The sequence below is a fragment of the Manis pentadactyla genome, chromosome 13 (assembly GCF_030020395.1).
Source record: "Manis pentadactyla isolate mManPen7 chromosome 13, mManPen7.hap1, whole genome shotgun sequence".
Classification (NCBI taxonomy): Eukaryota; Metazoa; Chordata; class Mammalia; order Pholidota; family Manidae; genus Manis; species Manis pentadactyla.
The window spans coordinates 94,096,128-94,120,921 of NC_080031.1; the positions used below are offsets into that span (position 1 = coordinate 94,096,128).

Below are 24,794 nucleotides of genomic sequence, written 5' to 3' on the forward strand. Positions count from 1 at the left end.
CGGAAGTACTACGCAGACAGCTCGTCCTGATCCTGAAATAAATGCTGTTGCTTTAAGTTACTGTGTTTTGGAGTGTTTAATAGGCAACAGTACAGAACTACTGTAATTATCAAGGGTGAAAATCAGATTATTGGGGGCTACCAAGAGTGATAAGGAAACATAAGCAGTTTGAGAAGGAAAAGGAAGGAGAGGAATAAGGAAGTATCTTGAAAAAAATCAAGTGAAAGATAAAATCTGAAGTTGGTGGAAAGTGCATGTAGAGGAAAAAGGAAAAATAAGCTTAGTTTTGTGGCATACTGATATAAATAGCAGAAATCCACATTATATTATATTTTAGGACCCTTTCCATCACAGGTTCCCTTCTCTGAGTGAAGTACATGCCTTATTCATTGTTTTACCTCCATAATTCCTTGTGTATTGTAACTTTGGTAACTACTTGCTGAATGAACAGAACTGTATGAGTTCCAGTCATTTATTCTTAAAACTTAGTGATTGGGTTTAGTGGGGTGACCCGCCTTTGGGGTCTTGCATGTGGTGGCATTCAGAGGTTGGCTGCAGTCATCTCAAGGCTTTTCTGTGCTAGATGTTCAAAATAGCTCACTCCTATGACTAGCAGTGACACTGACTGTTGGCTGGGAGCTCAGCTAGGCTGTAAGCAGAATGCCTTCACATGGCCTCCACGTGTGTTTCGGGCTCATGGCAGTAGAGTGTGGCTGGATTACCAAAGGAAGTGTCCTAAAACCAAGAATTCCAAGAGGTAAGAAGTAGAAGCTGCAGGTCTCTTAAAGCTTAGGCCGGAAGGCTGGCACTGTGCTACTTCTGCTGTTTTCTGTTTGTCAGCATAGTCACAGAGCCTGCCAATATTCAGTGAGAGAACAGACTCCATCTCTTTATGGGGGAATGTTAAAGTATTTGTAGCCACCTTTAGTGCAGATAGTACCCCAGTATCTGGAGTGGCCCCTGTGTTCCATCCTGGTCACCACACATGAAGTAAAATAGCCTGACTCTAGAAAAGTTAAGTGTGCAGTCTGACAGGTGGTGATCAGTGCTGTGCTGTAGGGAAATATACAGGAGGGTAATGAAACAGAGTACCTAGGGGGCGGTGGCAGCGCAATTGCTGATGAACGTGGCATTTGAGCAGAGATCTGAGAGAAGTAAGGGAGCTCGCCATGCAGTTGTCCAGGAGAAGGGCATTCCAGGCAGAACAAAACCCCTGAGGCATATTTGACGTGAAGGCCAAAGGGGAAAGGAGTGAAGATGAGCCCAGAGAGGTATTAAGGAGCCAGAAAATCATTGCTTACCCCCTTTGAGGAAAATAATACTTTCATTTAAAGCCTTGAACTCACCAACACTTAATATTAAGACCACCACTGTGAATGAAATGTCAGATGAAAATATACCTGTTTATCACTTTGCTTAGTAATGACTCAGGTTCATTTATTATAACACCTTATTTAAATAAAAACTCAGTCTTTTCCCCTATTTCTCCCAAAAGTTTTTTCAGTGCCACATCTGTGTTGGTTTCTTTTACATAAAATCCCCTTGGAAAAGGAACACTGTCACAAAAATAGGTGAATTGAGTTTCTGAAAATTTTAAAAAACAAGACAGAGTATCCTAATAGATTTAATAGCCCATTCTCTCAGGAAATACCATTTCATTTTCAGAGTACTTATTTTAGCATCTTAGGTAATCATCAAAAAAGAAGGCACCAAAACCTGGACCATGTCAGTGAGGCTGTTATGTATGTATGTGAAAATGTAGAAATGGTATTAGAGTGGAATGGCTGCAGTGTGTTCTCCACCGAGATGTACCCAGTCAAATGAATGCTTGACTGACTGGCTTTAGGCCAGCATACCTGGGTAACTTTATAATTACTTGGCACATAATTTGAGACCAATTTTTGGTCTATGTCCACAATATTCAGGAAGTAACGTGAGCATGAAATTATGCATAATATGCATACCTCCATATTTAGTAAGAATTTTTTCATCTGTGGTACAAAAAAATTACAGGTTTTCTATTGCCACAAGTCAGTTCAGCTTGGCATTTCTTGGTCATGTGTGGACTTTTAAAAAATCATTAAGTAATAACGGTATACAAGAGCTAACCCTTGAGTTTCTAGTTTTGCCCTTAGAAGACTCCCATTAAAAACTAATTTATTGTACTAATTTCATTTTAATTAAGAATATGGAATTTTCTTTAAAAAGCTTGATAGCTTTTTTTTTAAGATTACATGTTTTATTGATTCAGAGGTGTCAACAAAAACAGGTATGGGGCTACTACCTGATACAGGGGCAGTAATTCATTAGCTATAGTAGCTGCAGTAAACTAGTCAATAGTTTTTGTACCATAACCCACATAGCATTTGGCTGAGCCATATGCTTCCATCATTTCTTTTAATGTTTTATTTTGAAATAACTTTAGACTTACAGAAAATTTTCAAAAATAGTATAGAGAATTCACCCATACTCTTCATTCCAGCTTCTCCTGAAGTTCACAATTTATATAACCATAATACAGTTATCAAAACCAAGAAATTAACATTGGTATAATGCTATAACCTAAACTTCAAACAATACTCAAATTTCAGCAGTCTTCCCATTTACGTCCTGTTTCTGTTTCAGGATCCAACTGAGAAGTCCATGTTTTATCCAGCTGTTATTTCTTCTTATGCTCTGCAGTCTATAACATTTCTTCAGTCTTACTGTGTCTTCCATGATTTTGACTTTTGATGAGTATGGTCAGTTAGTTTGTAAAACTCTCGCAGTTTGGGAAACAACACAGTAGTATGGTAGCCCCCTTATCCACATTTTTGCTTTCCATGGTTTCCCGAGGTCAGCCTCGTTCTGGAAGCAGATGATCTTGCTCCTGACATGCAGTCACATCAGTGGTAGCCTCATGCTACGTCACAAAGCCTATGTCATTTCCCTCACTTCATCTCATCGCATAGGCATTTTATCATCTCACATCATCACAAGGAGTGAGTACCGTACAATATTTGGAGAGAGGGAGACTACATTCACATCACTTATTACAGTGTATTGTTATAATTTTCTACTTTGTGCCTAATTTGTAAGTCAAATAAGTAGACTTTATCATAGGTACTTATGTATAGGAAAAACAGTATCTATAGGGTTCAATATTATCTGCAGTTTCAAGCATCCACTGGAGGTCTTGGAACATATTCCCTGTGGATAAGGGGGCAATTCCTGTAATTGGTGAAAGCAAGGTATGCTAATGGGCATTAAATCAGTGGGCAAAAGTTTGAGGAGAAACAGGATATTTACTTAATCTCAAAGTATTTCTCCTAAAATACTTATTAATTACAAAGAGAAAAATAGTAACTTTACAATGGATAAATCTGGCTGACACCAATTTAGCCAAGTGAATAAGATTAACATCTCCAGTAATAAGACAGACTGACTTCATGGTACCCACTGATATGATGCCCTAAGAAGAGGATATGTCACTTCTGTATTTTTGCCAAAAGTACATATCTCAGTCTCGTTATGAGAAAACACTAGGTAACTTATTGTTAACTGTGTTATCTGTTAAGGCAAAACATAGTTGATTTGAAGGAGAAGGAAATGCCAGAATTACGGAACAAACTGCAGAATGTCAATAGAGAGATACAGCACCTAAAGAATGATATAGAAGAACAGGAAACACTCTTGGGGACAATAATGCCTGAAGAGGAAAGTGCTAAAGCATGTCTGACAGATGTTACAATTATGGAGAGGTTCCAGGTAAGTTTATTGTAGTTTAAAACAGAATAAGTTTGTTTCATATTAGTTTAAATGTGACAGGTAAAAATAGTAGCTAAGTATTCAGATAGAGATTGTGTTTAGAGTTCCCCATACTGAATTTCAGGTAGTCTCGGAGTTTACATTCCTGGGTTTAGATTTTTTATTCATAAATTATAGGAATTAAGAACTCATTCTGTTTTTCATTTTTAGTTGCTTTCTCTTACTTATGTAATTTACTAAAAATTAATTTCATTTTACCCAATTAAAATTATATCTAAAAGTAGTTACAAATATAGATTTTAAAAAATAATAGAAATTAGTTTTAAAGATTTTTGAATAATGATAATGCAGTAAGTTTCTTAAAGAAAATAACTTTGTTTTATTCTTTAGATGGAACTTAAAGATGTTGAAAGAAAAATTGCACAACAAGCAGCTAAGCTACAAGGACTAGACTTGGATAGAACTGTTCAACAAGTAAACCAAGAAAAACAAGAAAAACAACACAAATTAGATACAGGTAATATAGTCTATTTCCTCATGTTCACATAAAGACTGCAACATTCCCAGCATGTGCTTTTTACCATGAATTTTATACCTGTAATGTGGACAGAGACTGTCTTTCTGCTTTCCAATCCACAGTATATTCCTTCTCTTTTCTCAAAAGCCTCACTTCTCTGTTTCCTTGCTTTGCACAACAGATTTTGAGTAATGGGAAATTTTGAATGATGAGTATCAGCTGAGCTCTATTCTTTGTTGGCCAAACCAGTCCTGTGAGCCTCACCTATAGGTGGCCAGGAGGGGACAGCAGGCAGGTTTGGGGGCTGGAGGAGTTCTTGTGGCACTTGAGTTGCAGTGGGTGGAACTCACAGAAACTCAGCCTCTGCGAATTCCAGAGACCAAAAAACTGGAAGGAAGCTTGGTCATAGTATTTTCTGTCTTATATTAATTACTGTGTCAATATATTTTGTGTAGTTTCCAGTAAAATTGAATTGAATCGTAAGCTTATACAGGACCAGCAGGAAGAGATTCAACACCTAAAAAGTACAACAAATGAACTTAAATCAGAGAAATTTCAGATATCCACTAATTTACAACGTCGTCAGCAACTGGAGGAGCAGACTGTGGAATTATCCACTGAAGTTCAATCCTTAAGCAGAGAGATAAAGGTAAGAACATTCACATACATTTGTTTTTTAAATGAGTTCAAATATATGAAGTGCTGTTTATTGGTGTAGTGGCTAAACTGGTTATTGTGAGGATCAAATGAAAATGGTATAATTCTTTGTGTGGCTCCTGGGTGACAGAACTTGTACTAATAGGTAAAATTTTATGGAAGAATGATTTTGGCCATAATGAGAACTGGCTGCCTGGTTAAGTAATAAACTTCCTATTATTAGAAGTGGTCAGGTTGTCAGGTGGTGGCTAGCTGACTCCATAAAGATTCCTGCTTAGGAGGTTTGTCTTATCTCCAGATCCTGTTTTCATGGCAGACACTGCCTTTCATTCAATCACTTTTTCTGTTTGATTCCAGTTGTAGCCTTGGAGTCCTTCACAATATGGTAACCAGGCACTGAGTTGCTAGAGGGAATGGAACTCATTTGACATCCCTTATCCAGATTAATCAAATCTAAGACCCAAGCAATTACATTTTTGAACAATTTTAGAAAGTCTTATCTAAATTTTCATAATTACACACATTCAATAAGTACTAAATATATTACTGAATCTATCATTAACTACTATAAATATTTCTATAAAATAAATACTATAAAAATATTTTTGAATTACAAATGCTCAGAGGCTTAGAGTATGGTATAAAATAGTACCACCTTACATTTATATAGTTTTACTATTTATAAAAGAACTTTGACATTAAACCATTCAGTGTCTCAGTAACCCTGTTGAGATATGTAACTAAATGCCCTTTTCATAGAAAAAGAAATCGAGACTTACAGATGTCCCGTGACTCGCCCAAGTTCAGATAGTAGGAGACCAGGTCAATTTTCAGTAGGTCTTCTGATGTTAAAGACATTTGACTTCCACCACACCAAACCACATCCCAATATAAAATACACCTACATTGAAGTAATACTAAATAATTGTTTCTGCCTTTATAAATTTATTAGATATTTTACTCAGGATCTTAAAATGCTTGAGGATCATTATTTTGAACAGAGGTTATCATATAATTATGTTGTAGATATATTACAAAGCCAAAATAATGTGGACTTCTAATTAGTAAAATCATTGCTTAAAAGCCCCTTTCCTTCCAACATAGGTATCAGCACAGTAGTATCAATGTACCAGTATACTTTTTGTTTGTTCGTTTTTATTTTGCTATCATTAATGTACACAGTATACTTTTATTACCATAAAATATCTACTTAGCCTTAGTAAACTAAGTGTTAAGGACAAAGTGTCCTTTATAATCATATTCCCATCTGTAAAAAAGAGCCTTGGACTGAATGAGCTTCCCTATTCTTTGGTCATATAGAGCTGACATGTGCCCCTAACATATTCTTAAAAACTTACACCTGAAGCTACACACGCATATAATTGAGAGCATGTGGTGTAGATTAAGAATCAAGTCAGTGGTGGAGGCAAGATAGCATAGTGGTTGGAAGAGAGATCTGGAGCTGGGTGGGATTTGAATACTGGCTTCTTCATTTACTATTGTGACCCTGGACAAATCATTTCTGTGCTTGTTTACTCATATGAAATATGAAATGAGAATAACAGTACCTTCCTCACAGGGTTGTTGGAAGGAGCAAATGAATCGATTTTTAAGGCACACAGAAAGTGCTCTTATTATGACAGTAAAGTCTGATGACTGAAATAAGATAATGGAATTTTATAAAAGACTATATGATTTTTATATTTTTAGGATGCTAAAGAGCAGGTCAGCCCTTTGGAAACAACATTAAAAAAGTACCAGCAGGAAAAAGAAGAATTAATCAACAAAAAAAATACAAACAGCAAAATAGCACATGATAAAGTAAGATTTCATTTATATATTAAACTTACTATGTCAGAGTACCATGTTGGACACTAGTATTTCACATGAAATAAAAACATCATAAAAAATATTTTCAGATTTGTAACATAATCTTGTTAGAAAGAGGACTAAACTTAATTATTGTGCTTCTTGATCTAAAATAGAATTTGGGAATTGAGACTATTTAATCCGTTCCCGTAGGTGATAAAGGAAATTGTCTGAGATCATGAAATTTGCTGGTGCTAGAAACTTGAACCCATGTCCTCTTCCAAACCAGTGTTCCATTGTACTCTCCTTTTAAGTTTTTGTTACCTTAATATAAGATGTTACCTTGGAATTAAATCTTAAATGCGCTGGTCCCAAGCACTGTATGTATAATAAATATTTTTCCACAGATCAGTGATATCAAAGAGAAGGTTAAAAATATTCATGGTTATGTGAAAGACATTGACAATTATATTCAAGATGGGAAAGATGATTATAAGAAGGTAATTTAAAAATTAATTTTATTTATATATATTTTTATTTCTTGTACTTAAAGACTTTTCCTTTTTATAGCAAAAAGAAACTGAACTTAATAAAGTAATGGTTCAACTAAGTGAATGCGAGAAACACAAAGAAAATATAAATAAAGAAATGGGAATCATGAGACAAGATATTGATACACAGAAGGTAAGTCTTCTTTGTTGATGGCAGCTTATGGTATCACTTATACACTTTTAATTTCTTAATTAAAAAATTTTTGCTTTTATTTTCAATACATCTGTTGTACACTAGAGAAAAGTAATCCCAATAATGTAAGTCATTTTTCTTCTTTCCCTTTTTTCATTTTTATTTCCAATAAAAGACCCACCTGCTAAAAGTTTAAACATGAAAGCCATAAAACTGAAAGTTCCCTCCCCTTCTGTCAATTCTCAGTCTCACTCCTAAATGTCATTATTGTTAATAACTTATTTGTTCTTAAAGGAGTTTCTTAGTCATATTCCAGCAGATTAGACAATATATCTGTTTGTGTGTGGTATGTGTGCCTATGTGTGTGTGTATATTTTTACAGATGGGACCCTGCCATTCATATTCACCTTTTTTCACTTAATGCAATTTAATCTTACATATCAGCTCAACTCCCAGATCCACCACATTCTTATGGGATATTCCATTTTATATATGTACCATAACTTGTTTACTTTTTTCCATATTGCAAACTGGCAGTGAACATCCTGCATGTATCTCTTTTTCCTTGCTTATTCTAATGTATCTTTATATATGATAAATTCACATAAAACAGGGACTGAGGTGTAATAATGCATTCTTAAAAGTTGAAAGCCATAAAACTTAAAGTCTCCGTTCCCTTCTATTTCATATAGAGTGAAATATCTATATATTAACTCATTTTTCAGTTGATTTCTATATCACTTATTTTCTCTATTAAGGAATTATCTTCACCACGCCTGTATAAGCATGATAGTTAATACCTTTAAAAACTACAACATTTTTCTGTGCCTGCTGTTTTAAACAAAACTTGATATTTGAATGCTTTAATCACTTGGCTATAAGTGGTTGTTAAAAATCTCTTTGAAGAGTAGTCATTAGCTTTCTACCAGGTCTCTGGCATTAGTGCCAAGAATTTCAAATACCCAAATGTCTGTCAAAGATAAATAAAATCTCTGTCATCTAATAAATTCTGAATAACTGTATAAATTTATGATGCATTTATATCAAACTACTTATTTATCACTAGCTTATATGTAGGTTGCCTGTTTAAAATTGCAATCTATAAATCAGTAATGTCCCTCCATACACGAGATCATTAATGTTTACCAACCTGTGACCCTTTTCAAGTTGATGGTCTAAACTTAGTGGATCTGACTGTATTAGTTTACTTTTGTAACCTTGTTCCAAAAATTATTTATACTGTATTAGTTTATTTTTGTAACCTTCCTTGCTCTAGAAATTATTTACTATGTTATATATGTAGAACAATGCCAAATAACATTTTAAGTTAATGGAAAAATGAGATAATGTGGAAATAAGGACAAGAAGGTAATGAAACCAGGAAAGTAGTAAGTTTATAAAATGTAGGCCGTGAAATCTGATATGCTTGCTAAATATTCTAGTAGTTACATGAAGAGAGGAAGTCACAATTATTTAAGATTGACATTATCTCAGAGCTCAAAGGAAACCAGTTCCCTATAACCAAAACCAGAGAAAAATGTCTCCATAGGCATTCCTGGAAAAGAGGACTCTATATAGACATGGTTTGATAAAAACCATGTCGTCAGCAAACTTCATGGGACTGTTTTTTTAAATGTGTTTGAGCATCTTTATCCTCCCTTGATAAGGTTCTGTAGAAGGTGGTATGATTGAAGCCCAAAATAAATGTTACTGTTAGAGAACAAAGGTTAGCTAGGTGCACCTATTAAAATCACCTGGGTTTTTCCATGTCTAGATACATAACCAAAAAAATATAAAACATGTTCACATGAAAACTTGTATTAGAATATTCCTAGCAGCATTATTCATAATAGTCAAGATACGGTAACAGTTTAAATGGTCATCAGCTACTTAATGAATAAATGTGATTATCCATAGGTATTAGGGTTCTCCAGAGAAACAGAACAGGATGTGTATGTGTGTGTGTATACACACAAATATGTATATAAAGAAATTTATTATAAGGAATTGGCTTACTCGATTATGGAGGCTGAGATCTGCAGTTGGCAAACTGTAGTCCCAGGAGAGCTGATGGTGTAATTCCAGTCTGAGTGTAAAGGCCTGAGAACTAGGAAAAGAAACAACCTCGAGATCCAAGAAGAGCTAAGGGTTCAGTTTAAGTGCAAAGGCAGGAAAAGACCACTGTCCTAACTCATACAGTCAGGCAGGAAAAGTTGCATCTTACTCAACCATTTTGCTCTATTCAGGTTTTCCCACATGGTAACCTACATTAGGGAAAGAAATCTGCTTTACTCAGTCTACCAGTTCAAATGTTAATGTCATCCAGAAATACCCTGAGAAACACACTTAGAATAATGTTTGGCCAAATATCTGGGTATCCCATCGACTAGTCAAATTGACATACAAAATTAACCATCATATCATACAGTGGGATATTATTCAGCCATAAAAAGGAATGAAATGTTGATATATGCTATGACATGCACATACCTTGAAAACATTATGCTGAGTGAAAGAATTGCATCAGAAAAGACCATATACTATATGGTTTCATTTATATTAAATATCTAGAACAGGTAAATCCATAGAGACAGAGAGCAGATTAACATTGCAAGGGATTGGGGTGAAAGAGAAGGAAATAGAGAGTGACTGCTAATAGGTATGCGATATCTTTCTGGGGTGATAAAAAGTTCTGAAGTTAGTCACGACAGTTACACAACCTTGTGAATATACTAAAACTATTGAAATGTACTAAAATGGTGATTTTTATGGTATATGAATTACATCTTAATTATTTTTAAAGATCACCTGGGGTTATTAAAAATACACTTTTTTGTGTCTCCATTCCAGACAATAAATCTGAATCTCTGGGGTATTGGCAGAGGCATGTATGTTTTGTTAAAGTTCCCCAGGGGCTCTAATATATCCCCTCAACTATTAATCACTGAGCCAGAGCACTGCATAGCTTCCAGGCAGTCCTTTAGAAACGGCATTTTTCCCAACCAGAGTTTTGGTGGATATTAAACTGTGGTCTGTTCGGCATATTACTGTCACAGGTACCCTGAAGGTACATGTGTGTGTATTAACTATCATCTGAGCTTGGTAACTGGGGTTAATATTAGGAGTTGAGGGGCCTAACAGCAGCTTATTTATATGTTCAAGCTCTACTAAATTTAGTTCACAAATTTTAAATATTTGAAAAAATTTAATAATCTGTCTCCATTTTTCAGATGAAGGGATAGAGATGGCCTGGCTTGCCCAGGGTCACAAAAGTAGTGAGTAACAAAGGTAGAACTTGAGTCTATATCGTAAAGCTGCTTAATACAATAGAAAAACAATTCTGATGTACTGTAAGTGCATCTGGTTTTCTTTCCTCCCTGTCTCTGACACTTTTATTTTATAAACTATAATTGGAACTGTCTCTGCTTAAAGTACAAGGACAAATTTGACTCAAAAGGCAATTACTGAGTCAGGTACCATGTTGATTACTTTATATGTATTAACTAATTTTAACTTCCCAATAGTGCTGTATGACTGGCGGTGTTAACACTTTATACAAGTAAACTGAGGCTCAGAATTTAAATTAATTTGCCCAAAGTCATTCAGTTTGACAGTTGTAATGCTGAGATTTGAGCCTAGGTGTACCTGACTCCAAAGCCTACATCTGCTCTTTTAACTACTGTGTTGTATACTGTCTTTCAGAATGAAAGTAAAGAGCAATTAGAAGCTGACCTAAAAGAAAGAAGTGCCTACCTTTCTGGTGACCATGAAGTAAACAGACCAGGACAGTATTTCGTGCCAGAAATCAATTGCACCTAAAAATATGATAGCCCTTAAAGAGTTCTTTCATGCAGTCATGAAAGTAAATTCCAGTGTTATTATTACCTGAAAGCAACGGCAAGTTCTCTTGTTCCCATAAGGAAAAAGTACAAGCATACTCTCCCATGGAAGAATCTTGGAGGGTCACTGCAGCTACAGTAGTACATTAGGTTGGCTTGGCAACAAAAAGACATTTACGACCATATCGTATTAGCCACCTTTAACTGCTTGTAGTAATGCCTTTAGTAGATACGTTTATATTATTATTTCCAGGAAAACTGAAAATAGCTTTAATGACAGTTTTTAAAAAAAACCTCAAAATAGTGATTCATAGATGGGCAGGTTGGATGTGGACATTAAGCACATGAGAGAGGTCCTTGGCTTCCCTTCTCTCCCACCTCCCAAATCCTTTTTCCCTGGTGATTCCTCTGCCATTACTGTTGGCAAGAAGATCCTGCTGAAGACCAGCCTCTCTCCCAGTTCCGTCTCTGAGTCTACCTCAGGCACAGGGGTCACTGCAGAAGGGTCGTAGCTCCTTGAGAGTCCTGACGCCAAAGTTGGGATCAGGTTTCTATGTTCAGGCTTTTATGGGTCAGACCCCCACTGTTTCTGCAGGAAAACTTCTTTTTCAAATTCCAAGAGTCGGCTTATAATTGTTCCCTATTTGTCTCTTGACAACATAGTTCATTATAATCACCAGGAAAGTTACTGAAATAATTGTGTTGGTATTGCTGGTACTGCTGAGTGATCAGGCCTCTAAGGACAAAACTACTCAATAAGAAGAGCTAACTTTAAAAATTTTCAATCCAGTACAGTGGTGAGGAAAAGTGTCATTAAGTACATAGATACATACTATTTTTGTGAAACTTCTTATGCTTCATACGATTATTATTTGTCTACTTAAAGGTAAAGATTATCTGATATACCCAACAGAAAGTATCTAACAGTGTTGGCACATGTTAGGAGACAAATACAAGTGGGGAAAAACAATTGGGGGACACTTTGATAGTAATATTGCTCTCTTGTTATCTTTTAGACCAGTAGGCTCTATTGTGGGCTTCCTATGCAAGATCATCCAATAGACTGGAGGTATAAAATACTAAAACATCCAGTTATATTTTTTATTTCATCATTTAAATGTTTGCTTGGTGTGCATATGGACCATCCAGATTAGTCCAAGCCTGGAGATGCCTTCACACTGGTTTATTTTCCCTCTTGTTGAGTTTAACATGTTTCTAAGTAAAGCAGAATTAGCACTACCTGTCAGCATAACTACTTCTCTGTTAATGTATCACATGTTGGTAACTTGATTATTTTTGTTATCCATTTAATACTTACATTTAGATACAAGAAAGATGGTTACAGGATAACCTTACTTTAAGAAAAAGAAACGAGGAACTAAAAGAAGTTGAAGAAGAAAGAAAACAACATTTGAAGGAAATGGGTCAAATGCAGGTTTTACAAATGAAAAAGTATGTTTTTAAAAATAGTCTTTAATTTAAAGAAAAGTCTTACTGAATGTGAGAAATATTCAATCCTTGTTGTCTTGTTTTTTTTTTAATTTAAGCCTTTAGCCTAAATGTCCCTTGAGATTTAAAGGATGGTAGACAGAGTTTTTATGCAAATGTATTTCATGGCCTTATGAATTGAGTTACTCAAGAAGTGATATAGAATTTATAGTCATACTGTAGTGATGGGCAGGATTAAAAGTGCCAAATCCCCAGATTTCTGCCAGTCTTCATCACGAGAAAATGGTACCGAGCATAAAGCATATTATGGCTTATGGACGCTGCCTGTGTCAGAGCTTCTGCTTATATATAAGTCTATAATATTGCCAGTGGAGTTATTGCTGAAGCGATTTGTTAGTGGAGACCCATTCTAGATGGTCTCTGTTGTAATTACGTGATAACTGGAGCATTGTATTTTTAAAGATCAGTCTGGTTCTTGCATTTGGCTTTACTGGTAATTACTGTAGTTGCTGCCTTTCTGCTTCAGCAGAAAAGATTGTGTTCTTGCCATGTCTGCCTTAGAGTTGCCTCAAGATTACTTCTGTCAGAACCTGTAGGACCTGGTGTTATGCTATGGCACTAGACTGGCATAAAAGGTTGTATTAGACAAAGAGATTCTTTTTTTATTTTTATTTTTATTTTATTTTATTTTAATTTTATTTTCTTTTTATTTTTTTTATTATTGAAGGGTAGTTGACACACAGTATTACATTACATTAGTTTCAGGTGTACAACATAGTGATTCAACATTTATATACATGACAATTCTAGGTACCAGCTATCGCCATACAAAGCTGTTACAATATCTTGACTGTATTCATTACATCCCGGTTACTTATTATTTTACCATTGGAAGTGTATACTTTTTTTTTTTTTTGTGAGGGCATCTCTCATATTTATTTATCGATTGGTTGTTAACAACAATAAAATTCTGTATAGGGGAGTCAATGCTCAATGCACAATCATTAATCCACCCCAAGCCTAATTTTCATCAGTTTCCAATCTTCTGAGGCATAACAAACAAGTTCTTACATGGAGAACAAATTCTTACATAGTGAATAAGTTCTTACATGGTGAACAGTACAAGGGCAGCCATCACAGAAACCTTCGGTTTTGCTCATGCATTATGAACTATAAACAGTCAGTTCAAATATGAATACTCATTTGATTTTTATACTTGATTTATATGTGGATACCACATTTCTCTCTTTATTATTATTATTTTTAATAAAATGCTGAAGTGGTAGGTAGATACAAGATAAAGGTAGAAAACATAGTTTAGTGTTGTAAGAGAGCAAATGTAGATATCAGGTGTGTGCCTGTAGACTATGTGTTAATCCAAGCAGGACAAGGGCAATAAAACATCCACATATGCAGAAGATTTCTCTCAGAACGGGGAGGGTGAGGTTCTAAGCCTCACCTCTGTTGATCCCCAATTTCTCACCTGATGGCCCCCTGTGACTGTGCCTGTCTTAGGTTGTTCCTCCCTTGAGGAATCTTACCCGTCTCTGGCTAACCAGTCATCTTCCGGGGCCATACAGGGAAATGTAAAGTTGGTAAATGAGAGAGAAGCCTTATTGTTTGAAATGGTTAGCTTTTTATTTCTTTGCATATTTATGCCCTGTAGCTTCTATGCCCAGCATTTGTCTTGAGGTATCTTTACCACTTGGAAGAATTATGATACTCGGTAAATTTGATATGAGGCACGAATTCTATTTAAGGGTTGTAATTAGGAAGGAAGAAGAAAAGCTATAGAAGTAGCAGGCGGCAGAAAACATGGGAAGATTGATTATTTCTTTGACATATCTTCTTGTAGAGTAACTTCAGCATGTATAGGTTTTAAGCTACTACTTAAATTGCGCACACACATTAACATAATAGGAGTATAGTTACATAACCAAAGCATACCTGTAATTACCAGCCATCTCCAGTGAAACCAAGAAAACCAGTTAGGCACCTTAGGCATTTGTGAAAACTTATCTGTGATATGGTGGATATTGTCCAACTGAACTTGAACAGTCTGAGAGAAATCAGACAAATTAAAACAACCCATTCCTGGGGAATGTTCATATCCCTTATGTTCTTTTAACAGTAAATAGTCTGTAGTTGTAAGATTTTGGAGCGCTACAATTTGCACTTCTCCTAATTCTTGGTTGAGTTCCAACAGCATAGATCCAGTCAAATTTGTTGTTTTACTGTATGCACAGGCCAGCTTAGATATCTCCTTCATTCCCATGGCAAGTCCAGGAGCTGGTGGGATGAATGCATCTACAGCTGTAGCAGTGCGTGGATCTTTGTTGGGGTTTTTTGATGATCGTCTTCTGGCATGAGTCTTCCCGAGAGTGCTGATGTTGGAAGTTCTGTTTCATATCGTATCTTAGTTCATTTTCGGGGTAGCCCAATTAGGCTTTGAGCCTCTGTATAAACACAAACAGACCCTTTGCCTACCCTTTTATATGCCCTTTATACTCTTGTGTAGAACTCATTGGAGGTTACCACACAGGAACTGCCCTTTTTTTTTTTTTTTTTGGTATCACTAATCTACACTTACATGACGAATATTATGTTTACTAGGCTCTCCCCTATACCAGGTCCCCCCTATAAACCCCTTTACAGTCACTGTCCATCAGCATAGCAAAATGTTGTAGAATCACTACTTGCCTTCTCTGTGTTGTACAGCCCTCCCTTTTCTCCTACCCCCCCATGCATGCTAATCTTAATACCCCCTTACTTCTCCCCCCCGCCTTATCCCTCCCTACCCACCCATCCTCCCCAATCCCTTTCCCTTTGGTACCTGTTAGTCCATTCTTGAGTTCTGTGATTCTGCTGCTGTTTTGTTCCTTCAGTTTTTCCTTTGTTCTTATATTCCACAGATAAGTGAAATCATTTGGTATTTCTCTTTCTCCGCTTGGCTTGTTTCACTGAGCATAATACCCTCCAGCTCCATCCATGTTGCTGCAAATGATTGGATTTGCCCTTTTCTTATGGCTGAGTAGTATTCCATTGTGTATATGTACCACATCTTCTTTATCCATTCATCTATCGATGGACATTTAGGTTGCTTCCATTTCTTGGCTATTGTAAATAGTGCTGCGATAAACATAGGGGTGCACTGATCTTTCTCATACTTGATTGCTGCATTCTTAGGGTAAATTCCTAGGAGTGCAATTCCTGGGTCAAATGGTAGGTCTGTTTTGAGCATTTTGATGTACCTCCATACTGCTTTCCACAATGGTTGAACTTACATTCCCACCAGCAGTGTGGGAGGGTTCCCCTTTCTCCACAGCCTCGCCAACATTTGTTGTTGTTTGTCTTTTGGATGGCAGCCATCCTTACTGGTGTGAGGTGATACCTCATTGTAGTTTTAATTTGCATTTCTCTGATAATTAGCGATGTGGAGCATCTTTTCATGTGTCTGTTGGCCATCTGTATTTCTTTTTTGGAGAACTGTCTGTTCAGTTCCTCTGCCCATTTTTTAATTGGGTTATTTGGGTTTTTTTTGTTGAGGCATGTGAGCTCTTTATATATTCTGGACGTCAAGCCTTTATCAGATGTGTCATTTTCAAATATATTCTCCCATACTGTAGGGTTCCTTTTTGTTCTATTGATGGTGTCTTTTGCTGTACAGAAGCTTTTCAGCTTAATATAGTCCCACTTACTCATTTTTGCTGTTGTTTTCCTTGCCCGGGGAGATATGTTCAAGAAGAGGTCACTCATGTTTATGTCTAAGAGGTTTTTGCCTATGTTTTCTTTCAAGAGTTTAATGGTTTCATGACTTACATTCAGGTCTTTGATCTATTTTGAGTTTACTTTTGTATATGGGGTTAGACAATGGTCCAGTTTCATTCTCCTACATGTAGCTGTCCAGTTTTGCCAGCACCATCTGTTGAAGAGACAGTCATTTTGCCATTGTATGTCCATGGCTCCTTTATCAAATATTAATTGACCATATATGTCTGGGTTAATTAGACAAAGAGATTCTTGAGCCTTCTCAGCTAGTTAAATATAGTCCTCTCATTCATTCAGCCATTCCTTGTAAATTTCTCAACTGTTTTCTTGACTTAACACAGAAATCTGACTCAGAATGCTTCAATTTTTCTGAAAGAGGTAACAATGGAATTTTTTATTTCATAGAACCCAACAAATAGTTAATCTGTGTTTTTGTAAGTACTTTTTTCTTTTAGCTATTTAAAATCTTTCATATGTTAAGAAAATCAGATTTTATAACTGGAAGAGCTTTTCATCTTCAGCCTCTTCATTTGAATTAAAACTGAGACCCAGAAAAAAGGAAATTATGATGAAAGCCAGGAATGTGGCCCAGATACCCTAGTTCTCTCAAGCCTCAGCTCTGTAACACTGTAATGTTAGTGCTCTTGGTGGTAAAAATAAAGCTTTTAGAAGAAATTTTTAAATGAAACAATTTATTCTTTGTGACTAAAGAACAGAACTAGATATTTTGTAATTCCTTCAGTGATTGGTACATAACAGTGCTTTTTACATTCATTCAGACTACGAAATATGGCTGCTGTTTTTCAAACCTTTCTTCAATTAGGATACAGCAGACATGTCAACAAAACAGATAATCAGACCAATTTTGTAAGAATGTCCATAATCTAGAGAGCAATCCCTGGCATAAGAGGGTGTTTGATAAGTAATTGTTAAATGAATGAATATTTTTAAACCATACATTAAAAACCATGTTATCTACAAAGTTATCAAAAAAGTTTGGGTATTTTATGGTCAGTGTTACGCCTGTTACATTTGTGTGAGAGAAATTTTGTTCTCAGAATAATACAAACTTTTAGTATTACTGCAGAAATTAATATTGTGATAATATTTTGTATTTGACATATGTGAACAAGATGATGACGTCTATTACTCAGTAACTTCTCAGTGTTGATAATCATGCACTCTCAATTCACAGTCAGAAGTTTATGAATGTGTGATGTTAATCACCCAAGAGTATTTTACTTAGGTTAGTAACTGTCTAAAAAGTGAGGAGCTTTCTCAGTGCTCATATATTATGAGAGTTTTTTATTTAACATACAAAAATCAGTTGTTTAGAAACCTGGATACTTCAGAGATTTGAAGAAAATTTTCTTTTAATACTGAAGCCTTAAATAAAAAGCAAGGAGAGACTTCTGTTACCATAAGCTGTTTGTTAAGGAGAATGATAAATGATATTTATCTAAGGAGATCTGGTTTTTCCACTTAAGGTTACTAAAAGTTTAAAGTGGTCCTCATTTGTCATTTTTCCCTTTTATAGTGAGCATCAGAAGTTGGAAGAAAAAATAGAAAATATGAAAAGAAATCATAGTTTGGCAATAGGGCGACAGAAAGGTTATGAGGAAGAAATTCTTCATTTTAAGAAAGAACTTCGAGAACCTCAATTTCGGGATGCTGAGGAAAAGTATAGGGAAATGATGATTGTTATGAGAACAACAGAGCTTGTGAACAAGGATCTGGACATCTATTACAAGACCCTTGACCAGTAAGTATTAGACTGGTCCCCACTGCTTCCCACTGCAGTTAGTATCAGTGATCATATTTTAGTCATATTTTTCCCTTTCTTACTTTTTAAGTATATTTAATACATTCCAAGGAATAGAAAAATATATGTATGTATATAACACATGTGTTTACTTAAGTTATGAAGTTATAAAACAAATTAATATTAAGGAGTACTCGTGAAACCACCCCCCATGTCCAGTCTAAGAACTCCACCATTATCACTAACTGGCATCCACTTAGATGCTGCTCCCTATCTTTACCTCCTGTCATTCTCGCTCCTTGTGACCACTGACACAGATTATTGCTTTCTCTGCTTTTTAAAAAAATAATTTTATCATGTATATTGGTTTTTAAAAAAATTTTTTAAGAATGATAGAATATTCGGTATACTCTTGTAGGATTTGCCTTTTTTGTTTAGTTTTTATTTGTTCATGTTGCTTATAGCTATAGCATTTTCACTGATTTACAGAATTCTGTTTTGGAAATATACCACAATGTATCCATTCCAAGGTCTTTACTAATATAATCCTTTCAGGTAGGAACATTCCTGTCATGTCTTCTGGAGCAGATATAAGGGGTTCTCTAGGATATAAGTGGGAGTAAAATCTGTGTTGCAGGGTATGCTCAGTTTTATGAAGTAACGTTAAATTGTTTTCCAAGTAGTTTTACTAATTTACACCACTAGCAGAATATAAGGGTTTTCTTTCATGCATTCTGTGATGTTGATTTTTGTCAGTTTCTTAATTTTTGCCAATCTAATAGGTTTAAATTGGTAAATCATGTGGACTTCATTTTCAGTCCCAATTTCTAATATTGCTCAACATCTTTTCATGTATAATCTTGTTGTTTCCTCTTTGAAATGTTTGTGACTTTTACCCATTTTTTTATTAAGGTATCATTGATACACAATCTTATGAATGTTTCACATAAGCAACATTGTGGTTCCTACATTCACCCCTATTATCAAGTCCCCCCATATACCCCATTACAGTCACTGTCCATCAGCATAGTAAGATGCTAGAGTCACTACTTGTCTTCTCTGTGCTGTACTGCCTTCCCCATAACCCCCCTACATTATGTGTGCTAATCATAATACCCCTTAATCCCCTTCTCTCTCTCTTCCTGCCTGCCCTCCTCATCCCCCTTCCCTTTGGTAACTGCTAGTCCCTTCTTGGGGTCTGTAAGTCTGCTGCTGTTTTGTTCCTTCAGTTTTTGCTTTGTTGTTATACTCCACAAATGAGTGAAATCATTTGGTACTTGTCATTCTCCACCTGACTTATTTCACTGAGCATAATACCCTCTAGCTCCATCCATGTTGTTGCAAATGTTAGGAGTTGTTTTCTTCTTATGGCTGAATAATATTCCATTGTGTATATGTACCACATCTTCTTTATCCATTCATCTACTAATGGACACTTAGGTTGCTTCCATGTCTTGGGTATTATAAGTAGTACTGCAGTATACATAGGGCTGCATGTATCTGTGATCTTGTTTTCTTCAAGTAAATTCCTAGGAGTGGAATTTCTGGGTCACATGGTATATCTGTTTTTAGTTTTATGAGGAACCTCCATATTGCTTTCCACAATGTTTGGAACTACATTCCCACCAACAGTGTAGGAAGGTTCCCCCCCATCCTCGCCAGCATTTGTTGTTCCTTGTATTTTGGATGTTGGCCATCCTAACTGGTATGAGGTGATATCTCATTGTGGTTTTAATTTGCATTTTCCTGATGATTACTGATATGGAGCATCTTTTCATGTGCCTGTTGGCCATCTGAATTTCTTCTTTGGAAAACTGTTCGGATCCTCTGCCTATTTTTTAATCAGTTTATTTGCTTTTTGGGTGTTGAAGCTTGAGCTCTTTATATATTTTGGATGTTAACCCCTTATCAGATATGTCATTTATGAATATACTCTCCCATACTGTAGGATGCATTTTGTTCTGCTGATGGTGTCCTTTGCTGTACAGAAGTTTGTTAGTTTGATATAGTCCCACTTGTTCATTTTTGCTTTTGTTTCCCTTGCCCAAGGAGATATGCTCAGGAAAAAGTTGCTTATGTTTATATTCAAGAGATTTCTGCCTATGTTTTCTTCTAAGAGTTTTATGGTTTCATGATTTACATTTAGATCTTTGATCCATTTCCACTGTACTTTTGTGTATGGAGTTAGACAGCAATCTAGTTTCATTCTCTTACATGTAGCTGTCCAGTTTTCCCAGAACCAGTTGTTGAAGAGGCTATCATTTCCCCACTGTATGTATATCCATGGCTCCTTTATCATATATTAATTGACCATATATGCTTGGGTTTATATCTGGATTCTATTCTGTCCCATTGATATATGGGTCTGTTCTTGTTCCAGTACTGAATTGTCTTGATTACTGTGGCTTTGTAGTAGAGCTTGAATTGGGGAGTGTAATACACACACACACACACACACACACACTTTATTCTTCCTACTCAGGATTGCTTTGGCTATTCGGGGTCTTTTGTGGTTCCATATGAATTTTAGAACTATTTGTTCTACTTAGTTGAGGAATGCTGTTGGTATTTAGATAGTTTTCATTGAATCTGTAGATTGCTCTAGGCAGGATGGCCATTTTGACAATATGAGTTCTTCCTATCCATGAGCACGGGATGTATTTCCATTTATTGGTGTCTTCTTTAATTTCTGTCAAGAGTGTCTTGTAGTTTTCAGGTTATAGGTCTTTCACTTTCTTGGTTAGGTTTATTCCTAGGTATTTTATTCTTTTATATGCAATTGTAAATGGAGTTGTTTTCCTGATTTCTCTTCCTGCTAGTTCATTGTTAGTATATAGGAATGCAACAGATTTCTGGGTATTAATTTTGTATCCTGCAACATTGCTGAATTCAGTTATTAGGCCTAGTAGTTTTGGAGTGGATTCCTTAGGATTTTTTATGTTCAATATCATGTCCTCTTCAAACAGTGACAGTTCTTCCTTACCAATCCAGATGCCTTTTATTTCTTTGTGTTGTCTGATTGCCATGGCTAGGACCTCCAGTACTATGTTGAATAGAAGTGGTGAGAGTGGGCATCCTTGTCTTGTTACTGATGTTAGAGGAAAAGCTTTCATCTTTTCACTGTTAAGTATGATGTTGGCTATGAGTTTGTCATATATGGCCTTTATTATGTTGAGGTACTTCCCCTCTATACCCATTTTATTGAGAATTTTTATCATGAATGGATATTGAATTTTGTCAAATGTGTTTTAAGCATCTATGGAGATGATCATGTGATTTTAGTCCTTCTTTTTGTTGATGTAGTGGATGATGTTGATAGATTTCCAAATACTGTACCATCCATGCATCCCTGGGATAAATCCCACTTGATCATGGTGTATGATATTTTCTGTGTATTTTTGAATTCGGTTTACTAGTATTTTGTTGAGTATTTTTGCATCTATGTTCATTAGGAATATTGGTCTGTAATTTTCCTTTTTTATGGTGCCTTTGTCTGGTTTTGGTATTAGAGTGATGCTGGCCTCATAGAATGAATTTGGAAGTATTCCTTCCTCTAATACTTTTTGGAAACATTTAAGGAGGATAGATATTAGGTCTTCTCTAAATGTCTGATAAAATGCAGTGGTGAAGCCATCTGGTCCAGGAGTTTTGTTCTTAGGTAGTTTTTTTATTACCGGTTCAGTTTCATTGCTGGTAATTGGTCTGTTCAGATTTTCTTTTTCTTCCTGGGTCAGTCTTGGAAGGTTGTATTTTTCTAAAAAGTTGTCCATTTCTTCTAGATTATCCAGTTTGTTAGCATGTAATTTTTCATAGTATTTTCTCTAAGAATTCTTTGTATTTCTGTGATGTCTGTAGTGATTTTTCCTTTCTCATTTCTGATTCCCCAGTCCCTTTCCCCTTGGCAACTGTTAGTCCCTTCTTGGTTTCTGTGAGTCTGCTGCTGCTTTTGTTCCTTTAGTTTTTGCTTCGTTCTTTTGCTCCACAGGTGAGTGAAATCATTTGGTACTTGTTCTTCTCCATCTGACTTATTTCACTGAGCATAATACCCTCTAGCTCCATCCATGTTGTTGCAAATGGTAGGATTTGTCCTCTTCTTGTGGCTGAACAATTTTCCATTGTGTATATGTACCATATCTTCTTTATCCATTCATCTTCTAATGGACACTTAGGTTGCTTCCATTTCCTGGCTATTGTAAACAGTGCTTTGATAAACATAGGGTTGCATATGCCTTTCTGAAACTGGGATCCTGCACTCTCAGGGTAAATTCCTAGGAGTGGAACTCCTGGGTCAAATGGTATTTCCATTTTTAGTTTTTTGAGGAACCTCCATACTGCTTTCCACAATGGTTGAACTAGTTTACATTCCCACCAGCAGTGTAGGAGGGCTCCAGATTCTCCGCATCCTCGCCAACATTTGTTTCTAGCATTTGTTGTTTCTAGTCTTCTCTATGTTGGGCATCCTAACTAGTGTGAGGTTATATCTCATTGTGGTTTTAATACCAATTTCTTATAAATGCCACTCCTTCTCTAGGTTCAGTTTCCCTTTTTTTTTTTTTAAGTACATCTGTTGCCTGGCAGTTGCATCTGGGGAAGTCTCTCCCTGCACATTAGGTAAGACTCAAACCAGACTGGAGAGGGTTCTTAACTCTGACAGAGAAAGAATTTGAAAATTCTGACGAGTGTAGGTAAGGAAGGACTTCATTAAAGTGAGAGTAGTAGTGAATGGCAGCAGCCATGCAGGGAGTAAAGAGCAAAGAAGAACAGAGGCAGGAAAGGAAAGTCCATTGAACTCCTGCTCAGCACAGGGCAGATCCCTCACCAACTCCTGAAGGCAAAGCACCTGGGGTCCAGCATCTACTTGAATCTGCAGTGTGGGAACTAAGCCCCTACCATCCTGGGATATGGGGGAGCCACAGAGTGCTGGATGGAATGAGATTATGTTCTGAGAACTATCCAAAGCAAAGAAAGGAGAGGCTTTTCAGGCAGGCTACTGAAGAGTGTGATTGTACAATTGCGGTCCTGTCCAGGTCACCCAGGCGACGGGAACTTGGAAGCCCACAACAGAGATCATCTGAGCAGCCCTTCCCTAAATAAACCTCCTCATTCTTCCCTCCACATTACTTAAACCCTCTCATACACACTGGTAATACACTGGGTAACTTCCTCACAAATACCTTCCAGTGCACAGGTTTTTTAGCTGCTGCTTATATTGCCTATTAAGTTGTCTTTTTTTTCTTTTACTTTTCATTTCTATATTTCAATGTATTTTTCATTTCTCTAAGTTCTGTTTTGGTCTTTTTTAGAAATTCTTAATTCCTTTTCCATAACATATTTTTTCCTAGTGTTTTGATTCCTTAATGTGTATTTACTCATTTAACATATATATTTTTTATATTCTCTTTCACATTATCATTTTTTATTTCACATTTTAGAAGTCTATTTCTGCTATTTGTGTGCTGATTCTAGCCCCTAATTGAAGTATTTTGTACTTTATGTAATGTTTTTTGTAACTTTATCTTTAATAATGCTTTTTGCTCTGTGAGACTCCCTTGTGTCCTTTTGTGTAGATGTCCTACTACACAGCAGTTTTGGTTTTGTATCTGCTGGGAGCTCCAGGGATAGACAACACTGGCCTGGGTCTAGTTTTTATGTTAATTTTTCAGTTTGGGAGTTCCTCAGCTCCACTGGTAGTATAACACTGAACCTTAAACTCACGTAAGGCATTTGCTCAGGACTTTGAACTCTCAAGGTTGATGATACAGCTTTTAAGTCTCATCCTTTATGTCGGGAGTCACTTCTGTCTGCCTCACTCTGCCTGATCTTCTGCCCTGGGTGACAGTGCCCAATCCCTAGGTCATAAAAATAACAACCAACTTCATCTGCAGTATCAGATATGCACCGACCGTTAGGTTTTCAGTTCCTTTTTTGTTTCCATCACGTAAGATTTCCCTTTCTTTCTTATGAACTCAGCTATGAATATAAAATACTTTTTATTATAAATCTTCCTAGCATTTCTGGGCATTTGTGCCAGGAGAATTAACAGTAAACTTAGATTTTGTTTGTTGTTTTCTGAAAAGGAAAATATCCTCCTCGGTGCTAGAACTACACAGACAGGGTCTCCTCTTTTATGGCTTCCTCTGGTCAGAAAGAGCATGGTCAGCAGACCAGCCTCAGCAGTGGCATTCAGACCACAAGGCCCGGGAGAACACTGCTTTCAGTGTGAAGATTCACAGCCAATGACAACAAAGGTGGCCCCCAAATCACTGAGCCATCATAACTGTGGCATATACAAGTTTTGTACATGTACTTAATCTTTTAACACAGTCAGAGCAGAGCCATTTACTGTGAAAATTAGGAGTGAGCCAATTATCTTAGGTGTTTTCTTTTTAAATAAACACTAAGATTGTTGTTGGATTAAGTTTGACTTCTGAAGTGACTCTTAAGAGAGTTATTCTGTAGACACATCTTCTGTCCTCTTTTTTGTAAGTGAATAGGTTAACATTACAAAGCCCGTTCGTCCAGAAAGACTCGTGGAAATGTATGCGTGCGTCAAGTGTGAACT

General features: G+C 36.2%; 1 protein-coding gene across 4 annotated transcripts in view; it reads left to right on the plus strand.

Moving 5' to 3' along the window:
- The window catches only part of RAD50 (RAD50 double strand break repair protein), a 103,537-nt gene that overhangs the window by 58,293 nt on the left and 20,450 nt on the right, over window positions 1-24,794 (plus strand). For 3 of the 4 annotated variants that reach the window (XR_008993395.1, XM_036919200.2, XM_057490856.1), the window contains exons 14-21: window positions 3,558-3,747; window positions 4,138-4,264; window positions 4,720-4,913; window positions 6,632-6,742; window positions 7,138-7,230; window positions 7,301-7,414; window positions 12,578-12,705; window positions 18,008-18,232. Coding sequence is in view for 2 of the 4 variants with exons in the window: in XM_036919200.2 (XP_036775095.2) it covers window positions 3,558-3,747; window positions 4,138-4,264; window positions 4,720-4,913; window positions 6,632-6,742; window positions 7,138-7,230; window positions 7,301-7,414; window positions 12,578-12,705; window positions 18,008-18,232 (1,182 nt within the window). In the remaining 2 variants the exon portion in view is untranslated. The remainder of the gene's footprint in view (window positions 1-3,557; window positions 3,748-4,137; window positions 4,265-4,719; window positions 4,914-6,631; window positions 6,743-7,137; window positions 7,231-7,300; window positions 7,415-12,577; window positions 12,706-18,007; window positions 18,233-24,794) is intronic. The other variant, XR_008993396.1, reaches the window with a different exon arrangement.